The sequence below is a fragment of the Oryzias melastigma genome, linkage group LG19 (genome assembly GCF_002922805.2).
Source record: "Oryzias melastigma strain HK-1 linkage group LG19, ASM292280v2, whole genome shotgun sequence".
In the NCBI taxonomy this organism is placed as follows: Eukaryota; Metazoa; Chordata; class Actinopteri; order Beloniformes; family Adrianichthyidae; genus Oryzias; species Oryzias melastigma.
This window is the reverse complement of record NC_050530.1, coordinates 8,729,464-8,754,131: the sequence shown is the minus strand read 5'-3', so window position 1 is coordinate 8,754,131 and position 24,668 is coordinate 8,729,464. Positions and strand designations below refer to the sequence as shown.

Below are 24,668 nucleotides of genomic sequence, written 5' to 3'. Positions count from 1 at the left end.
TCAGATTTCAAGATCACAAAAACTGATGTTTGTCTCCCTCCTCGACCACAAGAGGCTTCAGGAATACCAGAACATTTTCCAGCTTATCACAGCCACGGAACACTTTCCATCTGCGAAACGCATGGATTCTGCACGACAGAGTGATTGAAATCTTCTTGAGGATAGAAAGGATGGATTTTGTGTTTAAATAATCTGGATTTTTGGTGAGTAAAATTTTGCTATCTCCCTACATAATATTGAAATTTTATCAGGTTATTTTTTATGCTTTTGGTGTGTGTGTGGCAGTTGTACCTGCAGTTGAAGTTTTATTGCCATAAAATAGTTAATGAGGGTTGGGTTGATTCAGATGGAGCACTACTGAAGGCCTAGGTGTGAAATGCACGGCCCGCCCCACTGTGTCCAAGATACAGATTTTTTGTATTTTTGCTAAAAAAAAAATAGCTAAATCCTAGTTAAAAGACCACTGGGAACGCTTTGAAAAGAGATAAAAACAATGGGACTCTAAAGATGACTCATGAAACAGTTCTGATTAAATTACTTTTACAAAAAAAAAGTGACCTTAATCCAGGTGCAGATCTAGGGGGACATGTAGGCTTGTAAGGGGCTTTTAGCTAGCAGGAGAAAGTGTAAACAAAGGAATTAGCTAGGCTAACATCCATGTCTGACAAAAATGACAGTTTTTTTTTTAAATTTGGCTAAAAATTGCATAATCATCCACAAGAGACCAAAGGGACCACTAGTTGGAGTGGAATGTAAAATCAGTTTTGGCAGGATCAGAATAGTACCTTCAATAGAGAATATTTTGAATTCCAAGTTATTTCGCATCTTCTCAAGAGCATCAAAGCCGTCAACCCGAAACATGTGATTTTCTGGAGGGGGGGATGCGATGTTGTTAAGTTCTTCCTGTGCTGCTTTGTCCTTAAAGTGTGAACCCACCTACAAGGAGACATATAAGAAAATATATTTATTCATGTTTTACCTTAAGCAAAAGCAATTATACTGAAAACAATTTAAAAATCATCAAAAAAAGTGATTTTCTTAAACTAAGGTGACACATAAAGTATCTTACCCCAATGGCAAATCTAGTAATGTTTTTTTTTTCAGCTTCCTTTAAGGCTTTTTTTAAGTCTTCAGGGTCAGAAGACTTTCCATCTGTGATGACTATCAAAATCTTTTTTGCATCTTTCCTGGAACCTCCGGAAGGGGTGAACAAATCGGTCCTGTAGAGAGCATTTCATGTTAATTGTCAAAATCTATTACTGTTATCTATTACTCTGTGATTTCCTACTTAGAAATCATGGAGGGGTCTGACATTTTCACTGGTGCATAAGAGAGAAATAATTAAAAAAAAATCTGGAAATAATATCGTATGATTTTTTTTCTAATAATGTAACGCCCATCTATCAGCTAGGATTCTGACCCTAGAAGACTTATCAGTCCTTTTTTTAATTCGTCCACCTCCACTCCACTTTACATCCTAATTTATAAGCACCTGTTTGAAGAGGTTAGCTACATAAAGACACCTGTCCACCCCATACAATCAGTAAAACTCAAACTACTCTCATAGCCAAGACCAAACAGCTATCTAAAGACACCAGAGATAAAATGATGGACCTCCACAAGGCTGGACAGGGCTACGGGGCAATTGCCAAGCAGCTTTGTGGAAAAACATCCCCTGTTGGAGCAATTATTAGAAAATAGAAAAAGCTAAAAAGACTGTCCCCCTCACACCACAGCTCCATGCAAGATCTCACCTCTTAAGGTCTCAATTATCTTAAGAAAGGTGAAGACTCAGCCTAGAACTACACAGGAGAAGCTGGTCAATGACCAGAAAGCTGGGACCACCGTTTCTATGGTTACTGTTGGTAATACACTAGGACGTCATGGTTTGAAATCATGCATGGCACTGAAGATTCATCTACTTAAACCAGCACATGTCCAGCCCTGTGTTAAGTTTAGCCTCCACTTTCAAAATGACAGGCTGTTCAAATACTCATTTGCATCACTGTGTGACTAAATAAAAAAAAAAAAGTTAATTTAAAAAGTAAAATCGCCAAACAATGCCAGCATCTGCTGGGTCGAAATTAAAGTTAAAAGTCAACCACTAAGCAGTTTAGTGACATCAATCAGTTTTACCAATTTTATCTGAAATAAAAGACGTCATGTTTCTCATACCTTTCAAAAAAGTACTTACATAAGAGATTTGATGGCTGCACCTGTATATGTTTGTCCCATCACATATGGTATTTCATCAATTTTCTCTTCCCAGCCAAAAGGGGGAAATGTGTTGAAGTCATATTCCAGTTTAAATTTGTCAGTATCAGAAAACTTAGCAATGGCAAACTGGAAAAGAAGAAACAGAGAAAAGACGTCAAATAAAATCCCTTTTGTCTTTCTCTGTTTCATGAAGCAACATTTTGAATCAGAAACAACAATAGTGGAACTTTTATAAAATATTGTAATTCTCCTTTTTTCTGAATTTCTCTCTTACCTTTGTACCTTTTTGCTTGAGAGAAACAATCATTTTTTTCACAAAATCCTTCACAACTACAAAATTTTCCGGGAGTACACTGCCTGAGCCATCCAGAAGAAATGCGATGTCACTTTCACCACAATCTGTTTAAAAAAAAAACAAATACAAAAAAAAAAAAAGCTTAGTGAGTTTCCGTTTTTTGCTGATGATTCCGAAGAATTTTATATAACTTTGTCACTTACCTTCCAGTTTGTCGGGCATCTGTCGTTGAAATTTGTTATTTTTATCTACTTCAACGCAAAGACCTTTGTACAAGGTTACAAGTTTGCATTCCATAGCAACACTAGGACCACAAATCTGAAATGCACGTTTGAATGCACTGTCAAGTTCTTTAAGCAACAGAAGATACGATTTTTTTTAACGCACGTCTTCAAAAACTCACCATGGTATTCTGATCTTCAGGATTAGTTATCATATTTAAACCAAGGGACAGGTTTACAGCATTTTCTGGCACTGGGAAATAGTCAATAGTAAAACTTTCAGTCAAAAAAGCTTTTAATTGATTGAAATTGATTTTTTTTGTTACATCCAAAAGTTTAAAAAATAATTTTAAAAAAAGAGCATTATTTTGTTATATTGCACGTATTCAGTTTTTATTCTGAGGAAAATTCCTTTAAATGTTTAATGTTACAAATGGAGTATTTCTTACCCAAAAGTGACTTAGCTTTGCAACCCTCGGGTGAACAGTCAAACATCTGACCTCTTTCAGTTGATGAAACTTGTTCAAAGGGAGCGCTAACAAGCAAGCTATGGAGACAGAACCAAACAAGCATGAGAGGGATTGGCGCGTTCAAATTTAATGTAAAGGATGGGCAGTACATGGTTTGTTCACCCTAAATGAGAGGTTTTGACTCACCCGGTTGGTCTTTGTATCACCTGGTAGCCGAAACCTTCAGCGTCATTACTCAGAGACTTCCAAGCCGCAGGATCCACAGAACAAACACTGACTTTTACTGCTGCGAAACAAAAAAAAATAATAATTTTAACCAAATAGAGTTACAGAAAGTACATTTTAAAATGTAAAACTTTGTATTTTGCAGAGTAAACTTTTCGATGCAAGGTTATGTTTTAACCACTAGATGGCACTAAAAGGCAGTTTTTAAATTGTTACTCCAGAAACATGAAGCAGAACACATATTGTTGCTTTTTTTATGTTTTGAGAAAAATTAAGGTTGAATTTCAATTTTGTTTCTTTTCCCGTGTTTTTCCTTGAATTTCTTCTTAAATTCGCTTTTTATTGAAATTGTTTTTTGTGGCTTTAGTTTTTCAGATTTGAGCCCTCCTTTGTTGCCCTGCACCTTTTTGTTGTTGTTGTTTGTGATGAAATTCTAGTTTGTTTGATCAGAAAACGTCCTTCTTGTCTCCCAATCTTTCTCTCTTTTGCTAATCATTGCTTCCCCTTCCGGATCACAGGAAGTCTGCGGAGATTGGTGGTTATTTAACTGGCATTCTCAACTTTTTTTTTCTGATTTTAAACCTCTCTCTATATATATATTTTTTTGCTTTGTTTTTTTTGTTAGAGAAAAAAGAATTGGTTTTCTTGTGAACACATTTTTGTACTTACCCCTATGTAAATTACTTCAATAAATTTTCACAAAAAAACCCCAAAAAACATTATATAAATAGAGCTTTACATTAAATACAACAGGGGTTTATACTCGATAAACTCCTGTTGTGACAGTAAAATCTGCCCAACACAAGAAGCTCTCAGCCCACATCTGTTGGCTCAGCTGTTGGACAGGAAAAGTAAAAAAACAAAACATAAAATTTTGTTGTAGAAATAATTAAACTAGCTTTGGTAATAGTTATTTTTTCCAAAATAAATGACTTGCAAACATTGTTGCTTTCAAACTTCAGGAGTAGCTTCATATCCTCAGAGACACATTACAATGAATCACATCAATTTTTTTATAAACAAAAAGACAATATGATGAGAATTGACAACACAGGATATTACTTCATGTAATTTAGTCAAAATTAAAATAAAAACAATTCATAATTGTGTTAAAAAATGGCTAAAGTGATAGCTTGTGACCAATTTAAAGCCTCTCCTACCTGAGCAGAACAGTGTTACAATAATTATCCAGTCCATTATGCAACTTCCATTGAAAGTAGCAAGGAGCGTGATAAATCCTGAGGAAGCAGCTGCTTCTACTGCTGACGGTGTCGAGGAAGCGAGGCTGAAAGCAAAATGCAAAAATCATGAGAGAACTGCACATGACAAAAGGCGGGCACAGAGAGAAACTAACCTGAAGGTGGAGTCACAATTCTGACATCTTTCATATTGTATTTGTACTTCTTTTCTTTTTACCATAATAAAAAATATATAAAAGTTAGGGTATATATGTAAAAATATATTAACATTTGAACATAAGAGTCACAATGTTTTACAATAGGAAGAATGCTTCAATTCCACCGTAGCCTTTGTGTGTTCTCATGTTTGTTTATGATTTGGATTTTTATTCGATTACATAAAAGTTTTAATATCCTCAAAGAAAGCAATCCACATTTTGACGGCATTGAGAAATTGTTTTCAATTTCTGGAGGCGTCAGTTACTTCAGTCTTCCTAAATGGGAAGGATGTGGTTGATTTTGCACATCACATTGTTTAACTTTGAGAGAAAAAAACATCAGCACGTCTACATAAGAAAAAAACACTGAAGCTTAACGGCTCGAATCAGTGAGTCATGGGCTTCGGTAAAGCGTGAGGACATCAGGGGTTTCCATTGAACTTGAATTGGGCCTCTTGAAAATCTAGAATTATGAAGTAGTAGATGCTGTGCATATCAATGTAATTAGCTCGACATTTCAGTGATGGGAATAAACTGGAGACAACTGGATTCATAGACAAACTTAAGAATAAATTCCATGTTTGTGTATAATATATTTTAAATACCCACTCCAATGTGTAAGAAATCAACCCAAATGGCTCCTCAGAGTTAAAGGCTGCAGATTCCTGGCCTATATCATGATTTTACTGTCTTACAGAGTAACTTATATGAAATATAATTTATTTTTGTGAACTCTTTCATACCCAGAAGTAAGATCTCTGAGGCTCCGCCTTTCGCTCCTTGTGGGTGCCGCCCATTTCACGACGTCAACCTAGAGCCGGCCTCAGCATCATGTCTGCGTTTCACCCGTAAACTAGCAAAAACATTTATTTTTATTAAAACAAAATACTGTTACCAAACATTATGGAAATAAAACTGCCCAGTTTTCATAATTTGTACAGACTAGGTAAAAAAATAAAATATAAGTATTCACTAAATTTCAGTTCCCCTAGTTTTATTTTAACATAACAAAGGCTAAACTACAGCTAAATTAAAGAAAATTAAAAAAAAATTTGTGCATCTATTTGAATTTTTTCTAAATAAACTTTGGGAATTCTTTAAATAGACAATTAAATTTGTATTTTGTTAACCTTTTACCACAGATGGTCCAGTGTTTGTTCTTTGATATTTACTGTATTTACTTTTTAATTTTTAACAAGATTAAAACATAGAAGATAAAAACTCTAGCAGATTCTAGCAGCGGCTGCTTTTCTCCTTCACAATCTGCAGGAATCGTGTTAACAGCTGAAAAGCTATGTTAGAGATGTTAGAAAATTAGTCGATCTTTTCCAAAAACATGGGAAATTAGAAGTCTTTGGAGTGAACTTGTACAATAGTTTGTATTCCTATAGTAGCAGACAGGAAGTGAACTAAGGTGTTGGAGCACTTCTGCTTTACTGAAAGGTTGCGGGTGCAATTGACACCCACTCAAAACCAAAGCGCTGTTACCTGACTTGCTAAACTGACTGATTTATAAAGGTGTTAAAAATGCTAGAACTCTTTCCTTGATTTTTTAAACAAAGTTTACTCATTTAAAACCTCAAATTTTTACTACATAAAAAATTTGATAAATCACATGCATTGAACTCAACCAGAACAGTTGTTTCGACATTTATCCAAAACACTTAAAACAACAAAAAAATAAAATAGTTGTATTTATATTTTTTACAAAAATTAAGCTGGTTGGTTATTTGAAACAAAACAAGAAAATCTAGTAAGTGACAAATGGAACTGTCCCAGTACAGTTTAAACTTTGACCGCTTTACTGAACCGCTTCTCACACTGGAGGAATTGAAACTCATTCTAAATCCCAACATCTCCGTCATTTCTCAAAAACGTAGTTGCAGCACACCTGAATGAGGAAGACTAAACTTTACTCCTAAACCACAAATGTACTGGATGAACTGTACACCCCATAACACATATTCTATTATTTTGATACGACATGAACTGCAACTAGTGCAGATCAAACTAAACATGGTATAGAGCAGGGGTCAGCAACCTTTAACAGTAAAAGAGCCATTTGGTCTCATTTTCAACTGATCATAACCTAGATGGAGCCGTATCTTTACCTTTTACCTTTAGTAGAGGCCAAAGTAACGAAAAAGCTAGCCTGTAACTTAATTATTAGCTGAACTCCAAATTAGTATAAAATTCCTCAGTAAATTAAATCTACCAAAAATGTTAGCATGTTGCTAAAAGAAAAGCTAAACTCTAAATTAGCATTAAAACTCCAGTAGATAACAAATTAGCCAAAAATGTTAGCCTATATTGCTAAAATATTAGCCAAACACCAAATTAGCAAAAAAAACTAGCTTGTTGTTTAATTACTATCTGAACTCCAAAATAGCCTCAAATTCACCAGTAAACTAAATTAGTCAAAAATGTTAGCATGTTGCTAAAATGGAAGCTAAATTTTAAATTATCAAAAAAAAAACTTCAGTAGATAACAAATTAGCTAAAAAAAATATCCGAATTTTTTCTAAAACATTAGCTAAACTCCAAATTAGCCTAAAACCTCCAGTGGACAAAAAACGTTAGCATGTTGCTAAAATAGTAGCCAAACTCAATTTTTTTTTTTTTAATTTCTGTTATTTTATCTTTCTTCAGCCAGAGAGATACCATGGAGAGATAAAAGAGCCACTTGTGGCTCTGGAACCGCAGGTTGCAGACCTCTGAGATAGAGATACAATGAAACTCACTGTGGTCCAACTGCTACTCAAAGACTTGATGAATCTGTTCTTTATTTTCAGTCTTTTGTGTCGCTTCACACACTTTTTCCATATGTCTCTGTTTAGAGGCGGTAGGGGAAAAATTCAGATTCGGCCATAGACTTATCATGCTTGAACACATGTTGCCAAGACAGGTGTGTCTTTAACTTTAGAGGAGAATTTGAAGCAAAAATCTAAGCTAGAGTTAAAATCCTATAGCATGCCTTGGGTGAAATCTGTTCTAGGCATTTGATCCATCCCCTGGGGGAGCAGTGAGCTGCAGACATAGCTGCACCAAGAAACCATTTGGTAGTTTACTCTTAATCCAACCCCTTAATGCTGAGCATTAACCATTGACTATATATAGAGAACTGGAATGAGTGACCCTTCCCCACCTAACATTCCAAATATGTTGGCTCCAAGAAACCAAAATCCCATGGATTTCTATTAAGAAATAACTTCTATTTCGTCATGGTAATTCTATTTTTTTCTGTAATATTTTAACAAATTATTTAAGTTATGAACCGACCAATTAGATGCCTCAATAAAAGTAGGGGCGTAAGAAAGTATCGATTCAGTGAAATATCGCGATACTTCATTTAGCAACACTAGTAACGATTTAAAATTCTGCCATTCTACTTTACGAAGTTCGAAGTGTTTGATTGACAGATTCTCCTGAGCCTGCTTTCAGTGGAAGGGGCGTGGCCTTCTAACATGCTCACTAATTATTGGAGAAAGTGGTTGCTATAGAAATGTAGGTTAAGACTGACACAGACCAATTGCGGCTTACGGAGGACTTCTGGTTCCAACATCTAGCAGATAAATGAAGTGATTTACCAGACGTGAGTCATTTTCTATGAATGACATCTCATTCGCTCAGTCCAGTTCTCTATATACAATCAATAGTGTCAAATTGAGTTTTTGATCCCGTTTTCAGAGTCTTCAGTTTGACTGAAGACGTGACCTTTATCACAAAGCTGTAGTCTGTTTAATTACCAATACAGCCTAGAAAATATTCCAACTGGAAAAAACAAGAGAAGCCACCTATATAATATTACAAGATTATTACATAAAGTTGGTTTTTATTTATATATTTCAGTCAAACAATGGAAACTCTCAGTATGATTTTTTTAGGCACCTCAGTGTCTCCTAAATGTACAATTAAACAAAGATTTCTCAATTTTTAATCTTGTCCTTTACTTAAAAAATTGCAGATTTTCAACAATTTAACTGGTGCTGACGGTTACAGTAGAATTACATATTTTTAACAAAGTTAAGCCATTATTCTGCTACATTGGACTGATAGGTGGGAAGGGGTTTGGGGATTTTTGAAAGTGCTTTATATCAACTCTAGAGAAAAAGGGCTTTAGAACTAAAGTGTTTTATTTAGAAGACATATTAGTAGAATAATACCTGTTCTTTATTTACTTTTTAAATGATGGTAAATCCAAAAACTTTTATTTAGCAACCAGAAAACGTGCTTTTTTTAAAGTTTGTTGAACCGCATGACACATGTTTTCCTTTTTTTTTTTTAAGTGAAGCCCAAATGCAAATCACTCATTTGGTAGAAAACAATTTCCTGACCTATTTTACACACTGTGACAGCTTTAGCTCAGTTTAGCATAAACAAACTTGCATTCTTCATAGTTTTATTGAGATAATTTAAATTTTCCTTCAAATATAGGTAATCTGATAAATGAGCTTAAGTTTATACATTTAAATAATTTTCCTCTAAACAGCATGTTAAATAATGAAAGATTGATTTTCTCATCCAACAAGGGTAAAGCTCAATAAGACATATTTATAATTCTGTAACATTGTGGAATAAACTTAAGTGTGTTACTCTGGCGACAGTCTTTCTCTACTATCTGACTCATCAGAACTACTAAAGAGGAAGCGAGTCTACTAACCTACTCCTGTTCAACACTGATAAACCCTACTTGCTGTATTAAAAAAACCTCAGGCCTTGTCGCCTTTGTTTCTTCTGAAGTGACTGTTCTGCTGTGGGAAAGAAAATGAAACAGCACTAAAGTGCACCCCTTCACCGTGTGCCTATGAAGCGTTGCCAAGTGAAGACTATCAGAAAAGGTCAGGAAAAAGTCAAGGATCAGAGCTGTGTGTTGCCATGTCTGGCTTGGATTTCTAAGGGCAGGTTTGCAATGCTGTCACATGCTCCGTATCAGTGTGTGTGCATGTGTGTGTGTGTGCATGCAACCTCGTCTTTGACCTCCATTTAGCTTGATGCTCTGTCTGCAGATTGAAGTGTTTGTGAGTTCTTTGGATGTTTTTACATCATCAAAATGTCTCAAGCACATAAGAACAGCTAGCTTAATGGATTTAATATAATTAATCAGTTTGCATCTTTCTGTTGCCATCTCTTCCTCCAGCATCCTTCCATAACTGTTCCTCCATTATGTGCCATTCACTGACACACTCTTTGCCCTTTCCCTGGTTGCTCACTAACACGTTACTCCGGCCCCAGCCTCGCTGAATGTCACAAGCCATCTCTGGTTGCGTCCCGTTCTTTTTATAGCTGGCCGGCTGAAAGGTGAAGGGTCACAATGGGGGGATAAATACAACGGCCAGCAGACTGAAAGGGCGTCGTAGACGAAGGCCAGATCTTCTCCCTCCTTCTCCTCCGTCAGCTCTCCTCTCGATCTCTAAGGTAAAAGAGTATTCTGTTTAACTGAGAAATACTTAAATAAAAACCACAACAGATTGTTTTTTAATTATTTTTGTGTGCAAAAATGTTAGGCTATGTGGGTGGAACTTTTTTTTTTGCAATTTGTGGTGACCAATTCGATTAGCATTGGGGTTTTGACTCATCAAATGTGGTTATGCATGTACCTCACAGCTAGAATAAAAAGTATAAAGTGACTTGCATGAACATTCTTTGTCTCTTTTTATAAAATTCTAAGCTTTTACTGATTCTACTCAATTTCCGTCGCTAGAATCTTTAGTGGAGACTCACCGTCTTCCATTCATTGCACTTTTATAATAGCAAGTATAGTAGCATCGTCGCTGAACAGTGGGGAATTTTTCACTTGTCACGCCTTGTGTAGCCCCCTATTGCACATGGTGTAAATTTAGTCCGGTCTATTGATAGTGCAGGGACAGGCAGTGGGAGAGTGGGGACGTGAAAGGTCAAAGATAAGAGGTTGGATCGTACATCGGGTCATCCACGTGCTTCGCATAAATTCTCACATACAAGAAGGGTGCAGCAGAGGAAGATAAACACCACCTCTGACACTGTTCTGAATCCCACCACACTGTGCTGGGGGGGAGTCGTGCACGAATTTCAGTAGCTGAAGTGCCTAAAGTCGTAGGTTGAGCACCAGCTGGCCTGATCTTTCAGCAGACAGGAAGCCATGCAGAAAAACCTTCTCTTTCACCACTTCCTCTAGACAGATAAGCCGTCTGTCCTCCTTTCATCTGATAGATTCCCATACGCACACAAGCAGAACCACAACCTCGATGTCAAATACTGAAACTTTGCTGCTAAGCGAAACGTTTCCCTGTTGTGTAAAAACTCAACTCCACGTGTTTTTTGTCTGTAATCTCCTATTTTTTCAGAAGTCAGGATGCCTCACTCATACCCCTTCCTCACTCCTGAGCAGAAGAAGGAGCTCAGTGACATTGCTCAGAGGATCGTCGCCCCCGGCAAGGGAATCCTTGCTGCTGATGAGTCCACCGGTAAATGAAAAACATCTTTTCCTAAATTCAGCTTGTCAGAAGGGCAAGTTGTTAAATCCTAGAACTAGAGTAAAATCAGAAGGATTTTGATCATCTCAGAAACTCCACACCATTTCTGCCAATTTCAAGTCTGGATCCACCTCCTAGTGAAACCCATTCACTAATATACACCACTTGGTAGTTAAGCATCGCCTGCTTTGTTACACGTCTGCATCCTGTTTACAGTGCACTGAGAAATGGGAGGAGCCTATCTAAGATAGTTGCAAAAAAAAACCCACAGACACAAATTCATGTCACTTTTGGGCCTTTCAGCTTACAAATAAGATCAGAATATGCCTTTGTAGACAAGAACGAGGATTTACTAGGAACATATGGAGTCTGTGTTTGGTTTGTTGAAATGTGTGATTTTCCATTCTACTTTTTGTTTCCCAATCTGCAGGCAGTGTGGCTAAGCGCTTCCAGAGCATCAATGCTGAGAACACCGAGGAGAACAGGAGGCTGTACCGCCAGCTGCTCTTCACCGCCGACGACCGCATCACCCCCTGCATCGGTGGCGTCATCCTCTTCCATGAGACCATGTACCAGAAGACGGACGATGGCAAGCCCTTCACACAGTACCTCAAGGAGAGAGGCATGGTGGTGGGCATCAAGGTGGACAAAGGTGTTGTTCCCTTGGCTGGAACAAATGGCGAGACAACCACCCAGGGTGAGAAACTTTTATGACAATCTGTTACTAACCATGTACACCCAATTTAAATGACTATCTGCACCTTAACAGGTCTTGATGGGCTGTATGAGCGCTGCGCCCAGTACAAGAAGGATGGTGCTGACTTTGCTAAGTGGCGTTGTGTTCTGAAGATCACTCCCACCACTCCCTCACATCTGGCGATCATTGAGAACGCCAATGTCTTGGCTCGCTATGCCAGCATCTGCCAGATGGTGAGCTGAGATCCTGTCATATGTCTTGAATTCCTGAAAGCTATTGATATATAAGAGATTTAGGTTGTAGTAGGGTTCTTTAGATTGTTATTCATCTTCGTCAAGTGATTTATGTTACTTTTGAATGCAAAAATGTGAATTCACCCCCAAAAAACAAGTACAAAATATATATGGAATATTGTAGTTATATCTAAATCTGAAGCCTCGCTTCCACTGAGTGGTTTGTTTTAACATCGTGCTGCTTGCTCAGCGTCCAGCCACTAAGGATGGAAAGGAACATTTGCAGTTCCACCGCAGACCAGGCCTGGCTGTTTGCAAACATTTTAAGTAGACTCATGACCAAAAGAGTACACAGGAAACCACTAAAAACTAGAATGCTTATAAATGTGAATAAATGTTGGCCCTTTCTGCCAATCAACGGATGGGTACAGGGACTCCGACTCCGGGGCCCCCAATGGTACGGTTTGGTACCATTTAATGGGTCCATTTTGCAATGGAAAAGCTCAAAATATCAGACCGGACCACTCAGAAGAATTGTTGCTTAAGATGCTCTTAAGACATAAAAAGGTGTCAAAAACAGTTCAAGAAAGATCAAAAACAATCCATTATGCTCTATACAAGCCAAACTGGATCGCTAAGACCGCTCTGTCTCTTTGACAGCATGGCATCGTCCCCATCGTGGAGCCTGAGATCCTCCCTGATGGCGACCACGACCTGAAGCGCTGTCAGTACATCACCGAGAAAGTCTTGGCTGCCGTCTACAAGGCCCTGTCTGACCACCACGTCTACCTGGAGGGGACTCTCCTCAAACCCAACATGGTGACTGCTGGACACTCCTGCTCACACAAGTACAGCAGCCAGGAGATCGCAATGGCCACTGTCACCGCCCTGCGCCGCACCGTGCCCCCTGCAGTCCCCGGTAAGCCAGATGTGTAAAAACACCCTAATGTCAGTGACACTAATGTGTGTTTTTTTGCTTTGAAGGAATTACCTTCCTGTCTGGAGGCCAGAGCGAGGAAGAAGCCTCCGTCAACCTGAACTCCATGAACCAGTGCCCCCTGCATAGACCCTGGGCTCTGACCTTCTCGTATGGCCGTGCCCTGCAGGCCTCTGCCCTGAAAGCCTGGGGGGGCAAGAAGGAGAATGGAAAGGCGTGCCAGGAAGAGTTCATCAAGAGAGCTCTGGTATGTTTCCCTTTTTACAACAACTTTTTTAAATGGCTTTCAGTAACACGTTCTTCTCTTCGCTTACAGGCTAACAGCCAAGCCTGCGTGGGCAAATATGTTTCCTCTGGAGCCAGCGCCGCTGGTGGAGATTCATTGTTTGTAGCTAACCATGCTTACTAAGCACTGACGTCCCACTTTCTACCCACCGCCTCTGCAACAGAACAGCCCACGTCCTCAAAGACAAAGCTTTTAAAGCTGTCTTTCCACTATCACTACAACACAAGTAACTTTAGTAACCAAGAAATATGAAATGAGAAAAACCTTTCTTCTAGCGGTTGCTAAAAAAGTTCTGACTTCATTCCCTTACCTTTTATTTTTAAGCGCCTTTTTTACAGGTGAAAATTTCCACTGTTTTTACACAGCTCTTTCTACTTTCCTTGGTCTGTTTCCACCTTTGTGCAGCATGTAGTGTATGCTGTTACCACGGAATAAAGTCTTTACCCAGTTATGTTTCTGTCTTCATATAACCATTTGTATCTCACATGGTTACGAAACTGAGTCCAAAATTTTTAATAAAAAAAAGCATATATATTTAAACTGTCCCCTTCACCTTCAATATCACGTTATTGTTGACTACGACTTAATTTCACTTTAAATTTGTATTTTTATTTCATTTCAGAGTTAGTATACCTTGATATTTTTGAACATGCTATGTAGGTCTTAAGTTTCAGTTTCAACAAAGGTCTTAGAGCAACTATGAAAAGCAGCAAATGCTGACCTCCATTTTAGTCACAGCAAATCTTTCGTTGAATGCGTTCCACTCAGTGACCTTCTGAAAATGGGAGGAGAATGCGTTTAAAAATAGACACAGCCACATGTGGTCAAAGTCTGTTAAACAAGTGCTCTGTATGGCTTTTAGAAATGTTAAAAAAGGAAACTTGACTGTAATAAACATTAAATAACCAAGAAACTAACTTATTTTGAAGCCATCTTTAAAAAAAAAAATAAAAAAAAGCCTACCTTTATAGCACATGCAAAGATACACTATTAGGTTTCTTAATATCTATGCAATTAAATATATTTTCATAACTTTATTTTTTAATAAATTAAAGAAAGAAGTATTTTTACACCTCAAAATAATAATAATAACAATAAAATGATGGTGTGACTTATAAGTCTTGGACCAATCATGGTTGAATGTGGGTGTGGTCACTTGCTATTTTAAGAGGGTGCAGCTGTGAGAGGCCTGCACACGCATCATAAGGTCTATTGTTGTCAATAAAGCTAAGATTAGTTCTTTTGAACAATGTTTTCTTGTTGTTTAAAAGAGATACATAAAAGCAAATTCAGAAGTGACACATGCATACATAAAGAGGAGTTTTCCTCTTCTCTGTTTAGTCAAAAATTCTTTCCCTATTGGCAGGCTTTTTTTAAATAAATATAAAATTCTGCCAATGGGGTATGAAGAATGGTCTTACTAAGAATTCTTATTTAAGAAAAACATTCTAGTTCAGTGGTTTGGGCCTTCGCCTCACAGCTAGAAGGCCCTGAGTCAAGTCAGTTTGGGCCTTTCTATGTGGGGTTTGTATGTTCTCCTTGTGTGATTGTAGGTGTCCTCCCACCATCCAAAAACAATACTTTATAAGTTGACTGGTACTCTAAATTGTCCCTAGGTGAGTGTATGATTGTGGCCCTGCAACAGGCTGATGACCTTTCCAGGGTGTATCCTGCCTTCACCCAAGAGTGGCCCCAAGACCCCAAAAGGGACAAAACAGGTTTAAAAAAATGAATGAATGAATGAATGAGTACTCTAAATTTTCCTTAGGCTTGACTGTAATTGTATGAGGGAGTGATCCTGCGACAGACTGCCAACCTGTCCAAGGTGTACGCTTCGCCCAACAGTAGCCAGGTTAGGCTCTGGCAGTCCTGTGAACCTGAAAGAGATACATCTAACTTGGAAAGTGGATTGATAAAAAAAATCAAGTCACTAAAACATGTTTTCCTAATGTTGTATCTTGTTGTGACATGTTGTGTCCTTTGGGCATCGGCTTCCTGGGGCTGGCAACCCTCTCTGGAAAATCTTTGAGCCTGGAGATGTTCATGTCTTTGTGGTGATGGTCGTCACCTTCAAGTTCTAAGCATCCTTATCTTTCCCCACACCAGGGAGTCTGGTTGGTTCACTGATCTTCTCAGACTGGTACTCTCCTCCTGGGTGGGAGGGATTTGCCCTGGCTATCTGCCATGGAACAAGGGGGGAGGTTGCCTGGACTAAGATGTAGTGTCTGGGGTGTTGTGGTGCTCGTATAGGGCTGGGGAGGCTCTTATGTAGGTAGGGTCTTGGAAGGGAACCATGACTGTATGAGAATTGGACAGAGTGACTGAGATCTCACCCATAGAAAATGGTTACTTCCAGTTCCAGCATAATTAAGTCAATTCAGTCACAATTTTTTTGCGATATGGATGCCACCATGTTGGAGTCAGTGTTAGTCCATCGTTTCTATGGCAACCACTCTCATCAATCAGGAGAGAGCTCATTGAAAGACCACGTGTCTACCACTTGAAAGTGGGAGAATCATTTTGAACATCTGATGTCAGACCACCTATTTCATGGAGGCATCCGATTAGCCAGTTTATAACTTGAATAACTTGAAAGAAAGGGTCACCCAGTCTGGTTCTCATTTGGGGGTACAACTGTTGTCTGGCTGGCCGGGGTTTGCCCTGTGCTCCTGTGTCACCACACACTTTGCCTGCAGTGATCCTTCAAACTCTGGTTTGGATACCTGGTGATGGCCTTTTCCAGTGGGCAACACCCTTTATCTGCCTTTCTGCATGAGTGTCAGGGGGTCCTGGCTGCCACTGCCAGTGGTTCTTCAGGTCCCCCTCCTTTATTTTACCTTCTATATTCCATAACATTATCGTCTACAGTAAAACGCAAACAAATAAGCACCTGTACCTGATTACCTTTGCACAGACACGATTTTTGTATGCGTGCAGAAAGGATACATGCTGGGCGTGAGTACGTATGGAAGCATAAATGTATGTTCATGTGAGTTGATCTATACCTGTAGTGAATTTGTGTCAACTTGCATGTGTGTGAAGGTTTCTGGAGACAACGGGTATGTTTGTGATACTTGAGTTTGTATGGATAATTGTGTCTGTGGACTGTGTTATACATGTGGTAACTACAATGATAAACCTCGAGCAACCTCTTTTTGTTTGAAAACTTAACCCAGGGGTGTCCAATTCCAGGTCTCAAGGGCCGGCTTTCCAGAAATTCCGCCTTATCTGCTCCCGATTACCTGAATCTTATACTTCTGTCTCCCATCTTTCATTTAACACTCTCCTTCTGTTGCATTCAACTATGAAAATAAAAATACAGAAACTTCTGGGTTTTTTTTAAACTGATCAGAACTACTTTAAAAAAATGACTGACCTCACCAACTTATCAAATCAAAAAATCACATTTATGCCAGTTGAAATCCTTTTAGAAACAATATTGTAAACTTCACACGAATAAAGAAGAAAAATAATAACACAGATTTCAAATTTAGAAAGACAAAATAAACAAAGAAAATACATCTAAAAATTACCAAAAAACAATAAACTGATTGACTACAATGCAAAGCAGGGAAGAAATATGGCAGCTAAGATGGAAAATGTTAAGTTAACCGACAGCTTGACAGAATTTTCCGAGCTGCTGGTTATATTCCTGCACACAAAGCTGGCGTCCTGGTCAGTGCCAGTTGCACTATAAGACACAAAGTTGACTGCTGCTCCTTCAACTTGGGCTGTGATCCAAGCCTGAAACTCAGACACTCGTGCGTAGACTTCGGGATAACCCTGCAGTGCGCACGGTATTCCGAAACTTGTAATTCCAGCCTGGATCCAGGATGAGCCTTGTTTGCACTGCAGCGGTCCTCCAGAGTCCCCCTAAGAGGATTGCAAATGGAACAAAACATTTAACTTTTTTCCAATTATTTTGCATGTATCACAAAAGCTTCTATAGGACTGAGTTTACACATTTACCTGACAGGCTCCTTTGTTCTCTTGGCCTGCACAAATCATATTTGTTGTGATATCCACGCCGGATACGTTGACATAATCGCAGCTGCACTGCTTGTTTCCAACCACAGGAACCTGAACCTCCTGCAGGGGTTGAGAACTGGGCAACGAATCTGTGGGATATATTGATTTCAAAAAAATGTATATATATATATATATATATATATATATATATATATATATACATTTGTTGGGGTTTTAATGCCATTTTTTAGGAAACTACAAATGCAAAGAACTCCAAACACTAACCTCATCTGCTCATGAAAATGATTTAAACTCGTAGTTAAAAGTTAAAAAGCCACAATATGTTCATCAACATCATTTGTTTATTTGCTCGTCACAATATTGTTAGTCTGTTTTATTTTTCCGACTTACTTTATCCACAGTTACAGAGCATTAAGCTAGAGAAAGTATTAGTTATACTGACCAGTATGGAGTGTTTTTGTTTGTTTGTGAGTCAATCTTGACGACAACATTGGATACAAAGCAGCGAAGTCAGTGTGTGACCTGGACGCTCACATTGAGGCTGCAGTCACTTTATTCCAGATGTGTTTTTTATGATTTTCAGTGTAATTTTGCTTTTTTAAATATATGTTTTTTATAAAATATTTTCTGTTTATTCAAGATTATTTTTTCAGTGTTTTTTTGTTTTCTAGATATTTTTTTATATTTTTAAAATAATTTATTTAAAAAGATTTTTCTCAATTTTTCACATTTTTTTTTCTGCTTTTCGAGATAATTTTTTAAAGACTACAACAATTGTTCTCTTGAAGCTAGCAGATGACACTTCAACTTTCATTACTCAAAAATTCTGGTTCACTCTAAAAAAAGTAGTAATAATAAAAAGAGTAAAAATATCAGGAATTTCTGCGGCGTTTGATTTAACAATAATAAGTACTTGTAATCTTTTTGGGGCATTATTTATTATGAGTTACTGAGAATGTAATATTGTTTGTCCAGGGGTGTTTTGTGAGTTTTGTTGATGGTCGCTACCTGTCTCTGAAGCTTCATATGGATCAACATCAAGGCAAACCTCAGAACAGGCAGATTCCAATGGTCAAAAAACACCGTCTGTAACTCATTTCTGTATCATCCCCCCAAAAAAAGTAAAAACAACTAATACTTCCCCAACAGTTTCCTCTGTAATGTTTGTGGATAAAGTAAGTAGGAGGAACAAAACAGACACAATAGCTGCGTTTCCATTACACATGTGCCCAAAACTTTATCGAAATTCTAGAAATGTCGAAAAAAACAATTTTGCAATTACACTGTTTTCCTTAAATCATAATTATGCAAATAAACACACACCAAGTCATGCGATTGGTCATTTGAAAACACGATGTGGATGTGAACATTATTTTGTTTTACAGAAGATACATTGTAATTTCTGTCACGACGCTGGCGCTCATCTATCTATCAAAGGAGACGTCAGCGTCTTATTCAGGCCACGGAGCGGCAAGTTCTGTGTGAGCAGCTACGGATGAAGTGATTTTGGAAAATCATAATCGATGATTTTATGGAGGATCCAACAAATCCACATGACACGCTCAACTTTTGATGAGCTGTGTGGGGGGCCTCTTGTGGCGACCACTGTGCAATGCCGATTGTTGGTCATGTCACTCATTTAACTAAAACAAATTTCCAGTGCAGTTTTGCAAAATGTGTCAATTTTGACTCACCTCAAAAACCACCTCCTCTACGAAAAAACATTTTTACGATAAATGCGAGTTTTTTAAATAATGATGTGATCGCATTAAATGATCGCAAATTCAATTTGTGCAATTTCATATTTAATGGAAATGCAGCTACTGTTGTTTTTCAACTTTTTTGTGCAGATAATCTTATATTTTTTATGAAAAAATGACTTTACTGTGCAGCCTGTTTGTAGTTAAAAAAATATTTTAAAATATTAGCGCAAAAAATACAAAAATTAAGGATGAAAAACATACTTTTTTATGCAAAAAGCTTTGAAATGACCAAAAAAAATGAATAAAAATGTGGAAAAGTCCTTGTTCAATTCTAAATTTTTAAATGTCAATTATAAAAAAAAAGAACTAAAATGGCTTTGATTTGTATGAAACAAATGTCAGAAAGTAAGTTCAGTTTTCAAGGTGTTTGTGTGTCAAATCCTGACACTGAAACAAGAGCTGCTGCTGTTTTAGTGGAACAAAAATGGTGTCGCACAAAAATGTGCTAACTCGCCGTTTTTGTTCAGCTTGCCCCATCCGGTGATCCAGCAGGACGTGGAGGTGTAGAACAGACTGGAGCTGCTCGCCAGGCAGACGGGTCTGATGTAGTTATTGAAGGGAACAGTGTTGCTGAGCTTCATCAGGGCGATGTCGTTGTTGAACAGTGTGTTGTTGTAGTTTGGATGAACGATGATCTTGGTGATGCTGCGGGAAACCTCATTAGAACTGGACGCAGCCTGAGTCTCCTTCCCAAAGTAGAGGGTCCATCTGGACAGAACTTTTCTGTTGTTTTAAAAAAGGAAATTGGGGTTATTAATATGGTTTCAATCAACTTCAAAGAACTTTACATGCATTTTTATGAAGTTCTTGTGAGATTTTCTGTTGAAAAGCCCCTGCCTTTTAAGCAAATTGAATGTATTTTTGAGTTTTTTGGGTACTTAATTGACAATGAATGAGTCTAATTAGTGGAAATGAGTCATGTGAACAAAATGAAAATACAATCTTAAAAACAAGTTGGCCACTCTTAATGAATCTTCACAAAATCTAAAACCTGCATTCATTTTTAGAACATAAATCAAATGTTTTGCTTCCAAAATAATGCTGCTGAACTAAATAAAAGAAAATAATATTTTATATTTTATTTGTTTTCAAAATTACAGTAAATTTTACTTTTTTGTCTTAAATCAAGCAGAAGGATAATGACTCATTTTTTAAAATATGGTCCTTCCTTTTGGATCCTCGGTATTAATGAGACAAAAAATATTTATTTAGCTGATTTAGAGAAAATCTTGGAAAAGTGTAAAGTTTAAACAACTTAAAACCTGGTGAAATATCTTTAATGTCTAAAAACAAGGTTTTAATTCTTTGCAAGTATCAAATAATTTGCGTTACATTCTAGTCAGCAAAAAAAGTAGGACAAAGCATCCATAAAGCTACATAGTTTAGAGAATATCTGAGTATGATTAATGCTTAAGTTATTTGTTTGTTGTCTTTCAAACCTCATTAGGAAGAAGGTTAGAAAACTAATTACCTATGGTATTTATTTAGCTTATGACTGATAAAAACTTTTTGTAAATGCTTTACAGGAAAATCCTGAAACCCCATTGCTTACAACTATGTATTATAAGAAAGACTTACATGTATAGTTAGATCTATATTGCAAAAAATGGGAATTATTTTACCTTACGTCATTTCGAAAATTTCAAAATACAAATATATATGTATATTTAAACAAAAAAAAAGGTGCTTACACTGCAACAGACTTTAGAACCTAAACCTTTTCTACAAAACTGTTTTTATTTTACTCAGAATTGGATTTACATTACTTGAAAATACAAAAAAATATATATTTCAATGCTATTATAGCAGAGTTTTTTGTTTTATCCAATTCAAAAGTGTCTTGTTCTTCTTGATAACTGATTTTAGCAGCTTTTAGTTTTGTTTTGAACGCACCAGACAAGCTTGTAATACTTAAAGTGACACAGAAGAATGAGGTAAAGGTTAAAAAAATAATCAGGTTTATCAAGTCTTTAGATGACAGAATGCCATTGTATTTCGTTTAACCTGTACCTGTTCAGTTCTTGTCTTTTGTCATAATTAGAGGTGTGTTTTCTGCTGTCTGGAGTTTCCTCCTTCAGGTGTGCTAGAACTGAATGTGAACCATTTAAAAAGAACACTGACAGCTTGACATTGTTAGAAATGTACAAATAATTAGGATAAATTTGACTTACAAAAAACTCACCATTAAAAGATCATTTTCCTTCATTTAGCTGTTTTAGCAACACTTAGGTACTCAGAGTCGCAAAATTCTGACACTAATTTAATAAAGTTTTGTTGAAGGAAAACTGGGAGAATGGCTGCGTTTGTTGAGTTTAAATAAGAAGGTTGGAATTAAGCGGTCTTACGTGACGATGCAGTGGGCGGCGGTGAGCACCCACTGGTCACTGATGAGCGTCCCTCCACAGATGTGGCTCCCGAGATCGTTGATGTGTAGGCTCACCTGCCAGGGCCACGACCCCGCCTGGGCGTTCCCACCACCCACTATCTTCGTGTTTAGAGGTGCCACTCCACAGTCTGACGGGGCAAAACGGTTGGGTTTTGGTGGTTGGGTTCATTTCTTTAACAAATTTTCAGAGAGTTTGGGATTTCCCAACAAACTTACCCTGAGCTGCAACACCTGTGCAGATAAAAACAACAATTTGCACTTTAGTTATAACAGTATAGTTTATTTCTACATTTTTTAAGTGTAAATCCCCCATATTAACATGCTTAAGGTACATTTTTGAAAGTCAAAATTTAACTAAAGTACCTTTGACTAGTTAAATATCTTATAATACCTTCTATAGTACAAAAGTACTCATAGCTCTTTAGGAAGATGTAATGAGTTGTAATAAATGATGCATATGTTTTTGAGTTATTTGATCATACTCTGTAAAAAAACACAATCCTAAAATGTTTTTTGTCTACTTTCTAGTTAAATCATCTTAAGACAAAACTATCTCTCTAGAAAATCCTCAGTAAGATACAACAACTTGTTTTTAGAGAATAAATCTTGAATTTCTTGTTGAGTCACTTAATCTAAAAACACAATAAGGAACATCTCTAAAAAAATGTGTTTCTTGAATCATAATTTATGCGTAAATTTGTCTTAAAATGTGAAATTCTTGTCTTATATGATTAAAAATAAGCATAATTGGACAGTTGTAGTGATTAAAATATGATATTTTTGAGGAAAAAGTATTAGCATCCATGTAAATGTAACTATTTTTTATAAGACAAACTTGTTCTAGTTTATATTTTTAATTAACAGAGCAAATTACCTCATTTGGAGCTTTTATAGCTAGTTTCAAGATTAAATTTAGTCGAACATCACATCTCATTTTAAGAAAAATACAAATTCTACTATTTCCAATGGTAGATTTGTTCACTTAAATGTAAAAATCATCTTATATTTTATATATTTTTTAAATGTGTTGTGCCACTAATAACACAAATTTTAAGACTCGTAATTTACATATGAATTTGACAACTTCATAGCAGTCTTCTTTGGTAGTTGAACTGTTTTGGTGCTTCAAATAGGATCGTTTTTACTGTTAGCATCTATATAAGATTTAAAACTTTTTTTCTTCTAACAAAAAATGATTATTTTAATCTTTCAAGATCTTTTTGAGGTAAATATATATATAAATATTTACCTCATTTCAAGATTATATCTAGATTGTTTCAAGAACTGGCAGACTTTTAAGGTTATAATAAGAGAAAAACATATTATTTTTGAGACATAATATTAGGAAATTCATCAAACTCACCTTTCAAAGTGAATTCTGTCCATAGTAACAGGATCCATATAGCCCATGCTGCCATACTGTTGACTCACAGACGTCTCAGTCACAGTAGCAGTGTCTGAATCTTCCTTTTTCCTTTAAGCAAATGTATTTATGATGAAAACGGCTGATAAAGTAAACCCTCCCATCATGAACCTGTTTTTCTCCATACCGTCTTGTCGTTGGTTTTTGCTGGCAAACTGCCGACAAAAGCATAACTGGAAAGTCCTTATTGTGTTATCTTTTAATGCTGTCTCATTGCGTAAAAGCCTTCGTTTGTTCTTGTGCTCTCTTTAAATATGTGACTTCACAGCTTGAGATCATTTGTTTTTAATGTGCTTTGTTTGCTTGAGTACTCATGTAACATACCTGAGAACACTTCAATAGGGTGCACAATAGGTATAATAGTCATACAACAATTCATCTTTCAATAATCTAAAAATTAATTTGCACATATGCTGATGCAAACAGAAGATTTGAGCAGTTATTGGTAATAAAGTTGAATTTCTACCACTTCCAGAGTGTTTTTCAAGCCAAAAAACCTTCCTTACAACCCCTGTCGCACAAACATGCTTTAAATAAAATGACTTTTAATCTGAAAATATACAAGGATCAATGTATACACTCTCTGATTATGCATATATATATATTGGACATAAATGGGATTTAAATAATTAAAACCAGCTAAAGTGCTGGAGCTTAAACTCCAATCTCCACCTGAGGGGGTCAGTAATGAGCCAAAAGGTTGCCGTTAAAGTTGAACAAAGATGCAGAAACTGATCTTTGATAGGAAAATGAGACAGAATCACTTTCAACACATTCCTTCAGTTTAAAAAAAACACACTAGATTTCACACTTGACACTTTCATTAACTTTGGCAACTACTTTATTTGCTTAAAAATAAAATAGAAAAGGTATTTTAATGGGAATAAATTTAAGCTAGGAGAGGGAGACAAATTAAATAAAATTAAAGTTAGATTAAGTTTAAGGTTTTGAACAATAGTTGGTTAACAACAATTCTGTGTTGATTTTACTCAAAAATGTGAAAATTAAATAAAAAAAATATATTAGAAAATGTCTCAAAGCTGAAAGTGCAGCACAGAGAAAATTGTTATATTTAAATATCACCTTTTTCCATGAATTTTCTACCCTAAAATGAACAGAATTTTCTTAATAATAAAGGTTCGCTATAGGCTACAAGATTTATTACAGAAAAAAGTTTTCTAAGACTTTTTTTAATAAAAAATAAAATCTTTGTTGCAGTTTTATTTTGTTCTTATTTTTCTTGTATTGGTCTCTGTGAAGGTTGGCTGTGACTCCGCCCATTTTCCTGGAGAATCCTGTTTAACAGTCATCCATCAGCTCAGCATTTTATTCCTTTGTACATCGTGCATAACAGGAATTTAATTTAATTTGAAAGAAGATTTTGGGCGGTGTTACGAACCTAATCCTGACAGCTGCACACAGCGGGACCAGTCGCAACAAGAACCACCCTCTAAGACAACCAGGACGAAACATTAAACAGCCGAAAGCCCGATTTATAGATTAATACTGGTTTATTCGTCTCTCTCTCTCTGAGTTAGTGCGGCCGTCTTGTCTCCTTTTATCAGCTCCGCCTCCTTCATGTCAAACGGCAAAAGGTGACAGCGCTCCAATCAGCTGATCGGCTCCAGCCGTCCTCCCTCTCAGCTGTTCCGAATCACTGAAAAAGAAAACAAACAA

At 36.8% G+C, this 24,668-nt stretch overlaps 3 protein-coding genes across 5 annotated transcripts in view; 1 reads left to right on the top strand and 2 right to left on the bottom strand.

The window, feature by feature from the left end:
• Nucleotides 1–4,738, bottom strand: part of LOC112154082 (integrin alpha-M) — a 14,531-nt gene extending 9,793 nt beyond the window's left edge. For both annotated transcript variants that reach the window (XM_024284706.2, XM_024284707.2), the window contains exons 1-9: nucleotides 4,589–4,738; nucleotides 3,390–3,489; nucleotides 3,183–3,280; nucleotides 2,916–2,986; nucleotides 2,716–2,830; nucleotides 2,492–2,616; nucleotides 2,195–2,343; nucleotides 1,070–1,220; nucleotides 786–936 (exon numbers count right to left, since the gene is read on the bottom strand). In XM_024284706.2, coding sequence (XP_024140474.1) covers nucleotides 786–936; nucleotides 1,070–1,220; nucleotides 2,195–2,343; nucleotides 2,492–2,616; nucleotides 2,716–2,830; nucleotides 2,916–2,986; nucleotides 3,183–3,280; nucleotides 3,390–3,489; nucleotides 4,589–4,625 — 997 coding nt within the window. In that variant the 5' untranslated portion in view covers nucleotides 4,626–4,738. The remainder of the gene's footprint in view (nucleotides 1–785; nucleotides 937–1,069; nucleotides 1,221–2,194; nucleotides 2,344–2,491; nucleotides 2,617–2,715; nucleotides 2,831–2,915; nucleotides 2,987–3,182; nucleotides 3,281–3,389; nucleotides 3,490–4,588) is intronic.
• aldoab (aldolase a, fructose-bisphosphate, b) overlaps nucleotides 1–13,881 on the top strand; it is a 40,357-nt gene extending 26,476 nt beyond the window's left edge. Inside the window, exons 3-9 of one of the 2 annotated variants that reach the window (XM_024284720.2) lie at nucleotides 10,108–10,239; nucleotides 11,148–11,267; nucleotides 11,707–11,973; nucleotides 12,046–12,206; nucleotides 12,867–13,125; nucleotides 13,191–13,390; nucleotides 13,460–13,881. In XM_024284720.2, the coding sequence (XP_024140488.1) occupies nucleotides 11,156–11,267; nucleotides 11,707–11,973; nucleotides 12,046–12,206; nucleotides 12,867–13,125; nucleotides 13,191–13,390; nucleotides 13,460–13,552 (1,092 nt within the window). In that variant the 5' untranslated portion in view covers nucleotides 10,108–10,239; nucleotides 11,148–11,155 and the 3' untranslated portion in view covers nucleotides 13,553–13,881. The remainder of the gene's footprint in view (nucleotides 1–10,107; nucleotides 10,240–11,147; nucleotides 11,268–11,706; nucleotides 11,974–12,045; nucleotides 12,207–12,866; nucleotides 13,126–13,190; nucleotides 13,391–13,459) is intronic. The other variant, XM_024284721.2, reaches the window with a different exon arrangement.
• A 2,602-nt stretch (nucleotides 13,882–16,483) lies between these two features.
• zgc:123217 (uncharacterized protein LOC641414 homolog) lies at nucleotides 16,484–21,881 on the bottom strand. The gene is made up of 5 exons (XM_036217201.1): nucleotides 21,785–21,881; nucleotides 21,528–21,696; nucleotides 19,637–19,905; nucleotides 17,399–17,547; nucleotides 16,484–17,302 (listed from the first exon to the last, which is right to left on the bottom strand). Exons 1-5 carry the CDS (start codon nucleotides 21,879–21,881, stop codon nucleotides 16,985–16,987), a joined length of 1,002 nt encoding a protein of 333 aa, XP_036073094.1. The 3' UTR covers nucleotides 16,484–16,984.
• Nucleotides 21,882–24,668: the final 2,787 nt, after the last annotated feature.